General features: G+C 34.1%; 1 protein-coding gene across 8 annotated transcripts in view; it reads left to right on the top strand.

The window, feature by feature from the left end:
• The window catches only part of LOC114349408 (broad-complex core protein isoforms 1/2/3/4/5), a 242,775-nt gene that overhangs the window by 124,044 nt on the left and 104,916 nt on the right, over positions 1–13,815 (top strand). For all 8 annotated transcript variants that reach the window (XM_028299772.2, XM_028299774.2, XM_028299771.2 and 5 more), the window contains exon 2: positions 4,439–4,640. In XM_028299772.2, the coding sequence (XP_028155573.1) occupies positions 4,455–4,640 (186 nt within the window). In that variant the 5' untranslated portion in view covers positions 4,439–4,454. The remainder of the gene's footprint in view (positions 1–4,438; positions 4,641–13,815) is intronic.

The raw sequence follows: 13,815 nt of genomic DNA, 5'->3' as shown, positions 1-13,815 counted from the left end.
GTCACTACTAGAACATGTGTGGAAAATGTTCGGACCCCACCCGGCCATCAAAATAATAACTTATCTACAACTAAATATTGGAGCAGGTGACGATAGCTTTACACGTGCAGTACTATGGTGAAACTCACCGGAATCGCATGTAAACGGATATGATTATAAGAACGATAGGCGAATTGAATGCTATTATTACTTTTTGTCACCTTTAAATTTTAGTATAGACTCCGTCATCAGATTCACGACACCTGAAATTATATCCAGACATAAGCATTTGAAATATAAAAAATATGACATTCCTACCCATTACTAAATTTTATTTTTTAATATTGTAGGTTTTTCATTTTTCGTGTTACTGATTGTATACATTGTATATTATTTTTTTGACATTCTCAACAGCCAAAAATGTAATTATTAGGGCGTGGACCCACCTTTAAAAAACATTTATTACCTCCCTAATGAAACTTTTTTTATTCAATTATTCATGTCGAGTCTGACAACTGTTCTATTTCAGAAAATTTTCCGGGGGGCAGCGTATCGTAAATATAGAGGTTTCTAAACTTTGGTGCGTCCGACAACTGGAGTATCCTGAAAAAATTGTCGGACAATATTACTAGTCATCATCATCATCATTCTCTTTGCCTTATCCCTATGCGAGGTCGGCTTCCCTAATTGCATTTCTCCATACAATTCTATCTTGGGTCATATCAATGTTAATCCCCTTTACCAACATGTCCTGCCTTATCGTCTCCCCCCAGGTCTTTTTTGGTCTTCCTCTCCTACTCCTTTTAGGAACCTGCACTTCTGCTATTCGTCGTATTGAGTGATTAACGTCTCGACGTTGAACATGACCAAACCATCTTAACCTATGCTCTCTCATTTTGGCACCAATTGGTGCCACACCTAGACTTTCCCTAATATACTCATTTCTAACTTTATCCTTCTTTGTCACTCCACTCATCCACCTAAGCATTCTCATTTCCGCCACATGCATTCGTTGTTTTTCTTTCTTCTTAACTGCCCAACATTCAGTTCCGTACATCATAGCCGGTCTTATGGCTGTTTTATAGAATTTTCCCTTCAGCTTCATTGGAATTTTTCTGTCACACAACACACCACTCACTTCTTTCCACTTCATCCAGCCAGCCCTAATTCTACATGCATCTCCATCTATTTCTCCATTACTCTGTAATACCGATCCTAGGTAATTAAAACTATTGCTTTTCACAATCATTTCACCATCCAAAGATACCATTTTATTTGTAGTAACTCCATCTTTAAATGAACATTCTAAATACTCTGTTTTTGTCCTACTAAGTTTTAAACCTTTTTCCTCCAGATCTTGTCTCCACTGTTCCAGTTTTTGTTCTAAGTCTCTTTCACTATTTCCTATTAACACTACATCATCAGCATACATTAGGCACCATGGGATGCTACCCTGTAGTTTCGCTGTTACGTATCTGGTCCAAAACTAATGAGAATAAATAAGGACTAAGCACCGAGCCTTGGTTCAATCTTACTTTCACCTGAAATTTATCAGTCTCTCACACCTGTCCTAACACTAGTCGTTACTCCCTCATACATATCTCTCACAATCTTTACATATTCGCCAGGGACTCCTTTCTTATTGAGTGCCCACCACAGAATCTCTCAAAGAACTCTATCATATGCTTTCTCAAGATCAATGAATACCATATGAGCGTTGGTCTCTTTATTCCTGTATTTTTCTATCAGTTGCCTTACAATGAAAATTGCATCTGTTGTTGATCTGCCCTGCATAAAGCCAAATTGATTATCGGATATTTCGGTTTCTTCACGTATCCGTCTATCAATTACTCTCTCCCATATTTTCATGGTGTGGCTAAGTAGTTTTATAGCCCTGTAGTTTGTACATTGTTGTATGTCTCCCTTGTTTTTGTAGACAGGTACTAATATACTGCTTCTCGATTCGTCTGGCATTTGTCCAACTTACATAATTCTATTAAATAGACCTGCTAGCCAACCTATTCCTGTCTCTGCCAATGCTCTCCATACTTCACCAGGAATATAATCTGGTCCGACTGCTTTTCCTTTCTTTATTTTTTGAAGCGCTTGAGCCACTTCCTCGTTTGTTATACTGGTAACCATTGCTGTTACTGTCTCCGTTAACTCCACAGGCTGTCTGTCATCCGTCATCCGTTTCGTGAATTAGTATTTTATTATTTTCATCTCGGATACATCTAATTTGATTAAAATCTCTTGCTTTCTTTGCTCTCTGTTTAGCTATTTTATATATCTTTGCTTCGCCTTCCCTGATATCAAGTTGATCGTATAGGTTTGAATACGCTTCTGCTTTAGCTTTTGCTACTGCTACTTTCGCTTCCTTTTTGGCGACCATATAGTTTTGAAGATCTATGTCCGATCTGGTTTCTTGCCACTTTTTATATAATTTTCCCTTCTTTTTTTATTTTTCCTTGTACTTCATTTGACCACCACTATGTCTCTTTATCCTCAAACTTCTTTCCTGATGTTTTCCCAAGTATTTCAATAGCCGTCTCTCTAATAATATTGGCCATTTTTTTCCAAATTGTGTTAGGGCTTCCTTTCATGTTCCAACATATTTTTTCTACTATTCTTTCCCTGAATAGACCTTCTTTCTCATCTTTTAGCATCCGCCACTAGATTTTTTGTGGTCCTCTCCGATATTTTTGTTTAGTTTCGCTTTTTTACTTCGATATCCAGAACAAGCAGCTTATGTTATTGGCTTACTGTCTCACTAGCTATTACCTTGCAGTCCTTGCATTTACGTATGTCTTCTTTCCTTATCATGAAATAGTCTATTTGGGATTGATGTTTTTCACTTTTGTAGGTAATAAGTTGAGTTTCTCTCTTTTTAAAGAATGTGTTAACAATCGCCATATCCAATAGTGTTGCTAATTCAAGCATGTCATCTCCAGCTTCATTTCTAGTTCCAAAGCCTAATCCCCCATGTATTGTTTCATATCCTGTCTTGACTTGGCCCACATGTGCATTGAAATCACCTCCTATTATAACTTTCTCCTCTGTGCTGGAATATCACTCAGTACGTCTCCTAATTGGTCATAGAAAGCTCTTCCTTCATTCTCACCCAGACCTGTTTGAGGAGCATGCACACACATAACATTCAATACCTCTTTATCAATTACAAATTTCACTGACATCATTCTATCACTCGTTCTTAAAACTTCTACGTTATCTTTCATTTCACTATCAGCAATTATACCAACTCCATTTCTAGTGTTACTACTCCCTACATACCACAATTTATATCCTTCACCTAGTTCTTTCGCCCTTTGCCCTTTCCACCTAGTTTCTTGAATACAAGCAATTTGAACTCTTCTTCGTTTGAGCGCATTCACTAACTCCAGACTCTTACCTGTAGACTACCAAGATTCTAAGACCCTATCCTGATTTTTCTAACCTGTAATGGTGTTCCCCCTGAGATATTCCTCACCCGGAGATCCGAACGGAGGCTCATTTTACTTCCGGAATATTTTACCTCAGGAGATGCCACCATTTCAGTATACCTAAGTTTTTATTGCGTTGGAGAAAGTCTTTTCATTATTATAGCCAGTCAATTGTAGGTATATTGTAGGACAACATTACCAGTCAATTGTAGGTAAATATTTTTTCCACCTACCTCTACCGAAAGTATACTTTTCCGGACCTGATTGTAGGGAGCAAAGTTGTACTTTTCCTCCCTAGGGAGGAAAAGTTAAAAGTGACGTCATGGTATCTCATTCATGAAATATAACTTATTGACGCCCTGTATAATACCTATTTTCTATTACGTAAGTGTCTATACATTTTAACGTTTGTTTAAAAACACTCTGTATTTTGCAGAATGGTAAAAAACAGTAAATTGTTATTCTGATTTAACAATGTTTACATTAATAATTTGACTTATATTTGACAGTTGACAGTTATATTGTACCTACTTGTTAGTTTTAGTTCTAATAAATTTTGTTGGTTAGTTACATAAATAAATGAAAAAATGACTTGTTATTTGAGAAAGGTGGAAAAACCATATGTATAACATGGGAGTAAAGTGCCTTTTCCTCCCTTGAATGATTAGTGAGATCAGTAAACTTCATTCTCGGGAGGAAAAGTAGCACTTTCCTCGCTTGTTATACAAATAGCTATTATCAAACAATCGTGCAAAAAGCAGCTGTGAGGGTATAAATTTTGTGACGCACTATGGAGTCATACATGATTTTTTTTTTCATCTTACTTATTCAGTGGTTTTCAACGTCAAATTGGCCAGAAAGGATGAAACGGACAATATTATTATATTATAAAAATATACTCTTATTGCTTTATTTTCTAAAACTTTGAGGTTTAAAAGAAACTTACTACATACTTCACTGGATATTTTTATAAGATAATATTTATAAGATGGGCTAATTTCGAAACTTTTTTCTTATAGGTGAATATTGTTTACGATGGTAGATACACAACATTTTTGTCTACGTTGGAACAACTATCAGAGCAGTATAACATCGGCGTTCGAAAACCTCCGTGACGATGAGGATTTTGTAGATGTTACGTTGGCATGCGATGGCAAGAGTTTGAAGGCTCATCGGGTGGTTCTGTCAGCGTGTAGTCCATATTTTAGAGAATTATTAAAGGTAAGATTTATTTATTTACTATATTTATTTATTTATGTTATATATTTAAGAATAATTTTGTCATTCCAACGTTTAAATAGCTATTGCAAAAGTTAACAACTCTTTAATTTCATGAATTTATTATAAATAGGAATAAACCCCGATTATGGCGTAGTTTTGTAATGTTAGTATCTTTACTAACACCTTAGTCTTCTGTGCGAAATTGCCTTTTCGAATAGAAAAAGCAACTTCGAATTAGCCATTAAGTGTACAATTTGACTCCGTGTTATTTTTCCATCGTTATCCGGGAACAACGTACAGAGTGCACTGAACTAAGAATATATTGGTCCTTCGACCCGGATTTTCCTTTTTGATTTGATTTTCCTTATTCTAAGCTTACCCATAGCTTACACATTTAATATTTTTCTTCTGCGTCCACTAGAACGGCAATGAATGAAAAAATATTTTCTACATAAAAGAGATTAAAAATTACCAGTGAAACACTAACTTTTATGTGTTTTATATATATTTTCATTCTATAACCAGTATGGATTATGGATGAATGAATATTACATGATTATGCTCAACGAAATACATACAGTGCGTCCATAAAGTAACGCATAAATTCATTAGTTCGTAAACCGGCGACTAAGAAAAATCGATTTTTATTTTTATATTGCGATTTTTTGGCATATATATCATACTAGTGACGTCATCCATGTGGGCGTGATGGCGTAATCGATGATTTTTTTTATAAGAATAGGGGTCATGTGACAGCTTATTTTAAAGGGTATTTAACTCTCTATTCACTAATATAAACATTAACATAATTGTTAATACAGGGTGTCAATTTTTTTTTTAAATTAAATTAATTGACACAAAAAGAAGAATGTATGTAATTTGTTTAATTCTAAATACATTTTACTGCTGTCAGTGGTAATAGAAAAATGTTTTATTTAAAAAATAAACATTGATTTTCGCTTAAACGAAATGTTCAAATTGACGAGAGACAGGTGGGTGGCAGCTAACATTGAATTTAAGCAAAAATCAATATTTATTTGTCAAATTAACATTTTTTTCCTGTTTTCTCTAAACAGTAAAACGTATGTTGAATTAAATAAATTACATAGGTACTACATACATTCTTCTTTTTGTCTCAATTAATTTAATTAAATAAATTGTTGAATAATTATGTTAATGTTTATATTATTAAATAATTGGCTAATAATCTGGCTAATTGGCTCTGTCAAAGCCATTAATATCTAAAAAAAATATTATTAAATAGAGAATTGAATACCCTTTAAAATGAGCTATTACACGACCCCTATTGTCATTTAAAAAAAATATCGATTACGTCATCAAGCCCAGATGGATGACGTCATTAGTATGATATACATGTCAAAAAATCGAAATTTAAAAATAAAAATCGACCTATTTAGGAATTTTTAATTAAAAGTCGCCGGTTTACGAAATAATGAATGTATGCGTTACTTTATGGACTCACTGTATAATATCATCTATACTCACCAGAACAAAATTCCGCCACTCAAAATTTTTGATTAAGTTTGACAATTTATAACTTTATTATTTGTACTCCGATTTTCAAGATTATTGCATTAGTTTGTAGGTACATGTATTGATGTCGTTTTTTATTTTTCCGGTAACAAAAATTATTTTTTTCTTAGATGGCACTATACGGGTGTGAATGGAAGCGTTGTATTTTCTCGTAACTTTAAAAAATTCTGTGGAAAAATTGGAGTTGGAGGGCTGATTTTGTTTCAAAAAAAGCGTAACGCGGAAACAGCATGGAAACAGTCGATCGGTGGTCTATCTATCTCTTTTAACCAAACGATCCCGCGCATGTGACTGACAAAGATGGCTAGACCACTCAATCCTATGTCGACGTTACACCCCGATGCATTGATTGAAATATCCCTAGCCAAGTCTATCCTTAATATGTCTCTGTATAATAATATGTCCACCACCAACATCTCTACATAACCTAACTTTTCTTGTTAAGTTGACGTACACTGCAATGTTGACGTAAACTGGAAAGTATATCTGAATTAAGAATAGACATGCACTGTATATCTATCTCTGTTGTTCAGAGCCACCTATGGTGACAATAATTTTGGATCACACATTATCTTCACTATTTTAACTCTATCTACCGCTGCTCTAAAGAGATCCATAGAAATACGTTTAAATCAGTCCCTTAAATTCTTCAACCACGACACTCTCCTTCCTATACTCTTTCCTGCTCGTATTTTCCCCTGCCATGCGTAGTGTTTTTCACTATCAGTCTTAGCATTTCATATCGCTGTCCCCTCATGACGTGCCCCAGATCCTATTCTAACTTTCTTTTTTTTTTTTTTTGTTTTTGATATTGTTAATATTAAAAGTAAAACTTTCGCTAGTCTTTAGCAGATGCCGCCCCGGCATCCATGTCATAATAATCTTTCGTTTGTGGATCGAGGCAGACGGCCGGAATTTTAGTGGTTCAGAGGGAATCAAATATATGGGCTCTCTGAAGAGACTCTAACAAGAGTTGAAACTAGTTAGAGCCCATTTGGCGCTCTCTGAAGTAACTAAATAAAACTGCTCTTGTTTCGGTTCACATTTATTATTTCTTATTTTTATTGCGTCGATTATTTCTTATTCTTTGCCTATTTCTGGCAATACTTCCCTGCTCGTTTTCTTCTGTGTCCATACTATCATTTAACTTAGATAAATATTGATTTGACTGATTTTAGAAAAATTAATTTTTCAGAACAAAGTGGAAACACATTTGGTATCGGGGACGTAAAAGTATTGAGAAATAAAATTTACTACATAGAAAAGATGTTGTAATTATTTCATTTTTATTTTATTTAATCAACATGAAAAACAATACATTTTGCTGCCTATTGTTTTGTACTATTTAATATTTTAATCAAAACTAACAATTAAAAATTAAACCAATTAATATTGAATTAGTTTTACGTACATTTAGATTTATTTCTACAAATTGTTATAGGAAATAGAAACACATAATTTTTTATTGTAAATCAAAATGATAACAAACAACGGGCAATTAAATTAGTTGAATAAATAATTCTAAAATTAATAACCGACTTTAATGAGAATTTAATGTTCTTTTAAAATTTAATACCGAATTGATTTCATTGTATTAGCTTGGATTGTATAATGCTCGGATTTTAAGATATTTTTATCCTTAACTAAAATATTTGAAAAAAAAAATGGAATTCAATGTGAAATATGTACAAGGAGGGAGCTTCTTTATAAGCCCAGAAGACATCACACACGTTGACAAAATTCACTCTCATTCTCTACGAGTCTCTACCTCAACTGTCTTTAGAGATATGTATATATTTTCAATTTCTTTCAGTTATATTAAATCGGCCATTTTGTTTTTCAAAAAAATAATGTCAGATTCGCAATCAGCCATGCAAGAAACCCACAAGTACGAAACTTTTTCCGAAGGGGATGGATAATAGACGCTTTTAAAGGTTCATGATCATTTACGATAAAAAAACGAAAACTGCAATACTTGGGACATACTACAAGAGGCGAAAGATATGAACTGCTTCGGATAATTATGCAGGGGAAGATAGCAGGAAAAAGGTCCATAGGAAGAAGACGAAACTCCTGGCTAAAGAATCTACGGGAATGGTATAGCCGTAGCAACAACGAATTGTTTCGGTCAGCAGTTTCGAAAATATGTATAGCCCAGATGATCGCCAACCTTCGGAACGAAGATGGCACTTGAAGAAGAAGAAAGGTTCATGGCCACGTTTTTGACATTTGAGACCACAGTGTGCCGCGATGAAACTGCAACACGACTGCAAAAAAAGTTACGTTATAGTTGCTACACAGTCAACTAGGAGTCGAACTCGTCCTTTTGGTACAAACTCCCCTCACCAACAACTACTGGTCGTGATTCAACTGGCATGTCAAATGTCAATCGCAATACAACCGTTGCAGCAAATTTTGTGGATTTTGAAGGGATTATTTTGTGGCAAAATTAACTATATATTATTAATGATAGAACAAAACTTGTGCTTTAAATTAGTATAGGCAATTGAAAACATGCCTGCTTATACAATTATAATCTTCTTCTAGACTGACACTTTATCTATAGTTTGTATTCCCTTTTGCTATGTAAGGCAGAAGTATTTCTACTAGTTCAGTGAAGAGTCGTCTCGACAATCGGTAAAATAACCGAAACTTCTTCTCGTCCTTCTTCAATTCCTTCGTGGCTGTAAAAGCTCAACTATTTTTATTGTTTGCTATATAAGGATGAGTCCACCAATATCGTTCCCTTTTAATTTTTCTTGTGTACACGACCACAGGCTCTCCGAAATGTACAGATGCCAGTTGTGATGTTTTTGCATGTCTGATTGACTACAAGAAGGCTTTTGATAGAGTCAGGCATGAACAAATGATGGAAGTGCTGAAGAGGACAAGGATTTACTGAAGAGACCTGAAAATAATAGCTAACTTGTATTCGAGTCAATCAGCAGTGCTCCGAATAGCTCCAGCATAGAGAATATACAGATCAGGTCAAAATTTTAAGGGGAGTGAGACAGGGATGCATAATTTCACCGCTGATATTCAATCTGTACTCAGAGCACATTTTTGAAGAGGCTCTAAAAGATATTGATGGAGGCATCTCAATAAATGGAATCAGTAACCTGGGGTATGCAGATCTGCGGTATGCAGATGATACAATAGTGTTTTCAAATATCATAGGGCTGCAAATGGGCTGTTTAATGAACAAAATTACGGAAACAAGTAGACATACTATGTAATGGAAACATATGGACTAGATATAAACACCAGCAAAACCAAGCTAATGATTATCAGCAAGCAAAATATAACTGGGGTAAATCTGTATGTGAACCAAATGAGAATTGAACGTGTCTCACAATACAACTACTTGGGAACTATAATCAATGAGTCGTGGGACAATACTCAAGAGATTACATGTCACATCGGAGAGGAAAAAAGTGCATTGTTGACTATGAGCTGTGTTCAAGAGCCATGACCTCACCCTAAAAATAAAAATAAGGCTCCTTAAATATTACGTGTACTCAGAGAAACGTGGACATTGAAGGCAGAAACTCTATCAAAACTTGAGGCTTTCGAGATATGGTTGTACAGAACGATCCTGAAGATACCATGGACAGACAAAGTTACCAATGAAGAAGTACTACGGAGGATGAACACAACCGCAGATTTAGTCAACATCGTGAAGTGCCTTAAGCTGCAGTACTTGGGCCATATAATGAGAAATCAAGGCAGATACCAGCTACTTCAATGAATTTTACACAAGGTAAAATTGAAGTAAAAAGGGCCCCAACACGAAGAAGAATATCCTGGCTTGTAACCTGTGAGCATGGTATAGAAAGACCTCAACACAACTCTTCCGTATAGCGATGATCGCCAATGTTCGGAACGGGCAGGAACCATAAGAAGAAGGCCAGGCCACTACTACAATATCGGCGTCTTGAATGTACCGGATTGCAAATCGATAAAATATCGATTGCAAATCGATCAAAAAACGATTCGATTCATTGGCGCTAGTTGCTTCGCAGTAGAATTCTAGTTGGGCTGTGGCGGTGGACAAAGAGAGTAACGAAATATAGTATTCTGAATTTGTACACTCAGAAACAATACACTTTCCAGATCCGGAAGAAAATTTATTGAGTTTCTACTATAATATTTGACAAGTATTCTAGGTAGTGTAACACCTTGATATTATTCTATATGTTTGTCTATATTTCAAATAAATCCTTTATCACACAATTTATCTCTTCCTGGAAACAACCATGTTGACTGAGTGTATTTTTAACATCAAATTTGTTTGTTCCAACTACAACATTCTCTATCCCATTGTCATCGCTTTTGATATCAGCAAACTTAAATAAGTAAACAGACTAAAAACAAATGATTTATAGTAATTAATTGTGTGTTAACCCAGAGCAATAATCCTAACAAGTTTTCGAAAAATAGCGGTGTCATGAACCTACATCAAAACATATCTTTATCGAAAATAATATATTTTTTGTTTACTTGTCACTTGGTAATAAAATATTTTTTCAAAATTTTATAGCACACTAATAGTCAAAACATGAGTTGTTTTTTTTATGGCTTTACCACTAACAATATTTACCACAGTTACAATATGTTAGACTTAAGTTTCCACTACTAAATAGAAAAAATAAAAATTTCTTTAAACGTTTCCTAGGTGCTGCTAGGACTATAAAAGAATGATCTGTACCTTCGAAATATAAATGTAAATGTTGTTATTCATAATTTTTTTTATAACTAATGGATTTTAATGCCATAATGCTCGATCTTCTCTTCTAATGCACCGATTGCATTACAAGATGTGTTCAAGAAGTTAAATTGAGAACAACGTGGAATTAAAATTGATGACAGATTTTTAAGTCCTCTAAGATTTGCCGATGACATAGTATGTATTCATAAGCCACAATACAGAAGAACTAATCTACGTGCTAAAGGAGCTTAAACAAGAATCTGAAAAAGTCGGTTTAAAAATGAACTTAAATAAAACAAAAGTGATGACAAATCAAGATATCACAATCGACTTAGAGGGAAGTGAGATCGAAAGTGTCAAAGAGTATTATACCTAGGTCACACGATCAAACTAGGCAAACAGAATCAAACGGCAGAAATAACTAGAAGAATCCGAATGACTTGGGCAGCAGCAGGCAGACTAAGGGCCGGTTGTTCGAACGCTAATCAACATTGATCACTATCAAATATTTAATTACTGTCACAACTGTCAATGTCAACTTTGGTTGGGTTGCTGAAAACATAGTTAATTATAATTATGAGATTAGTTAGTCAATTAACATAACAATTGTCATCAATAATTATGTTTTCGGCAACCCAACCAAAGTTGACATTGACAGTTGTGACAGTAATTAAGTATTTGATAGTGATCAATGTTGATTAGCGTTCGAACAACCGGCCCTTAGTGTTGAAAAACAGAAAGATACCAATCAATCTAAAGAAAAGGTATTCAACTATTTTATTCTAACAGTTATAACCTATGGAATGGAGACGATGACACAGAGGTATCAGCCAATAGATTGAGAACGACACAGAGGTCGATGGAACGAGCTATATTAGGAGTATTTCTGAGGGAACATATACGAAATGAGGACGTGCAGGACGTTCGAAGCAGGACGAAGGTTGAAGATGTAATTCGATGAATTGCGCAAATGAAATGGAACAGGGTAGGATCGTCTGGGCACGACAAAACATCGAAAGGTGGACGAGAAACATTGTACATTGGAGACAATCGTAACACTTATATCTTCAAAGCATTTAAAAAATATATAAAAAGTCATTTTTATCATCCCGAAAACATTTTACTAACGTAGAGTCATTTTTGGCTTAAAAGCAATTTGAAAAGCTTTGTTAATATTGACTGTAGAGTAAATCTACTTTGGGATTTTAAAAGCTGGTATTTTTACAAGTATTTTACAAAAAAAACTTTTTGCCTAGGTTAATTGCGGTCGAAGTTAGCCACTTTTATTATTTAATTCACAGTTACTTCTATATACATAAAATTCTCCTGTAACAGTTTTAGTTGCCATACTCCTCCGAAACGACTTGACCGATTTTTATGAACTTTTACACGTATATCCTGTAGCACTGAGAAGAGGTTCTAATCTATTTTTCATGCCCATAAATTAGAAGAGGGGTTGCCCCTTTGACATTTTTTTTTATTTTTTGGACAAAATTGTCTACCTTAATTTTATATGGTGTAGATTTAAAAAATACATACAACCCCTAATTTTCACTCTTCTATCGCCAACCCCTATTTTTTAATAGCCATCTATATATTTGCATCTATAAAATTCTCCTGTCACACTGTTAGTTGCCATACTTCTCTGAGACCGTTTGACCGATTGTTATGAAATTATATATGTATATTCGGTAGGTTTTAGAATCGGTCGTAATCTATTTTTCATATCCCTGAGTGAGAAGGGGAGTTCCTCCTAACATTTTGTAATGTTAGGTGGGGATATGTGTACATAACGTACTCTACATCTCTACAAGACTACGAGTACATACAAATTAAAAAAAATATGATCAAAATCCATCAACAAGCTCCGGAGATATTAACTGCAGCATATGTTTGAAGAATCAATTTAATTTTTTGAGTGCACGGATTTTAACAATTATTCCCCTCCACCGACCACGAATCGATTTCGTTAGGACGTCATTTTTAAAGCTTTTTTAACCACTTTATTGAAGTTCAAAGTTTAGTCAAACTTTACACATAAACTATATCCCTTGAACTTCAAAATGGCGCTAGTTAGGTTGCTTAATTGTTATAAACAAAGTAGCTGTGAATTAAATAAAAAAGTGGCCAATTTTGACCTTGAATAACCTAGGCGAAAAGGTTTTTTTTGCAAATTCGCGTAAAAATACCAGCTTTTCAAATCCCAAAGTAGTTTTAGTCTAGAGTCAATATTAACAAAGTTATTCAAATTGTTTATAAGCCAAAAATGATCCTACTTTAAAAAAATATTTTGGGTATGATAAAAATGACTTTTTAATGATTTTTTTTAAATGTGTTGAAAATATAACTATTCTTCTTTCACGTGGTTTCCACAGAATTGCTATATTATTATTATTTTCTGAACAATAACATTGTAAAAAAAGTTCTTTGGGAAAAACAAATTGAATAATATTTAAACTAATTGACGAATCGTCTTTTATGTATCTGAATCTAAAAATTGTATGCATTATATAGACTATTTGACTCAACTTTTCGTCCAATATGAAAGTCTTAAGGTCATTTTCACAAAAGTTATAGCAATTTTTTTATTTTTGAAATTTTATTTTTATTTTGAAATTTCCGAAGCAACAAAGGATCGGATTAAAATTCAAAAACTGATATTTTAAACCTTTGCTCATCTACTAAAAATACTATAAATAAGATATTTAATTACCCTATTTTTACCTGTAGCGATTTAAACGAAAAAACTGCCATTTTTGACGCTTATTTGTTAATAACTATAATTCTCGTCCGAACTGTGACGGGCATTTTTGTATTTATAATGTATTAGGAATATAGTACCCAAAAAACCCATTTTCAACCTGGCTGCTGGGTGCTCAAGTGTCCCGAATATGGTATATTTTTGCCATATTT

Source organism: Diabrotica virgifera, chromosome 1, assembly GCF_917563875.1.
Source record: "Diabrotica virgifera virgifera chromosome 1, PGI_DIABVI_V3a".
NCBI lineage: Eukaryota > Metazoa > Arthropoda > Insecta > Coleoptera > Chrysomelidae > Diabrotica > Diabrotica virgifera.
This window is presented reverse-complemented; position numbering and strand designations above follow the sequence as displayed.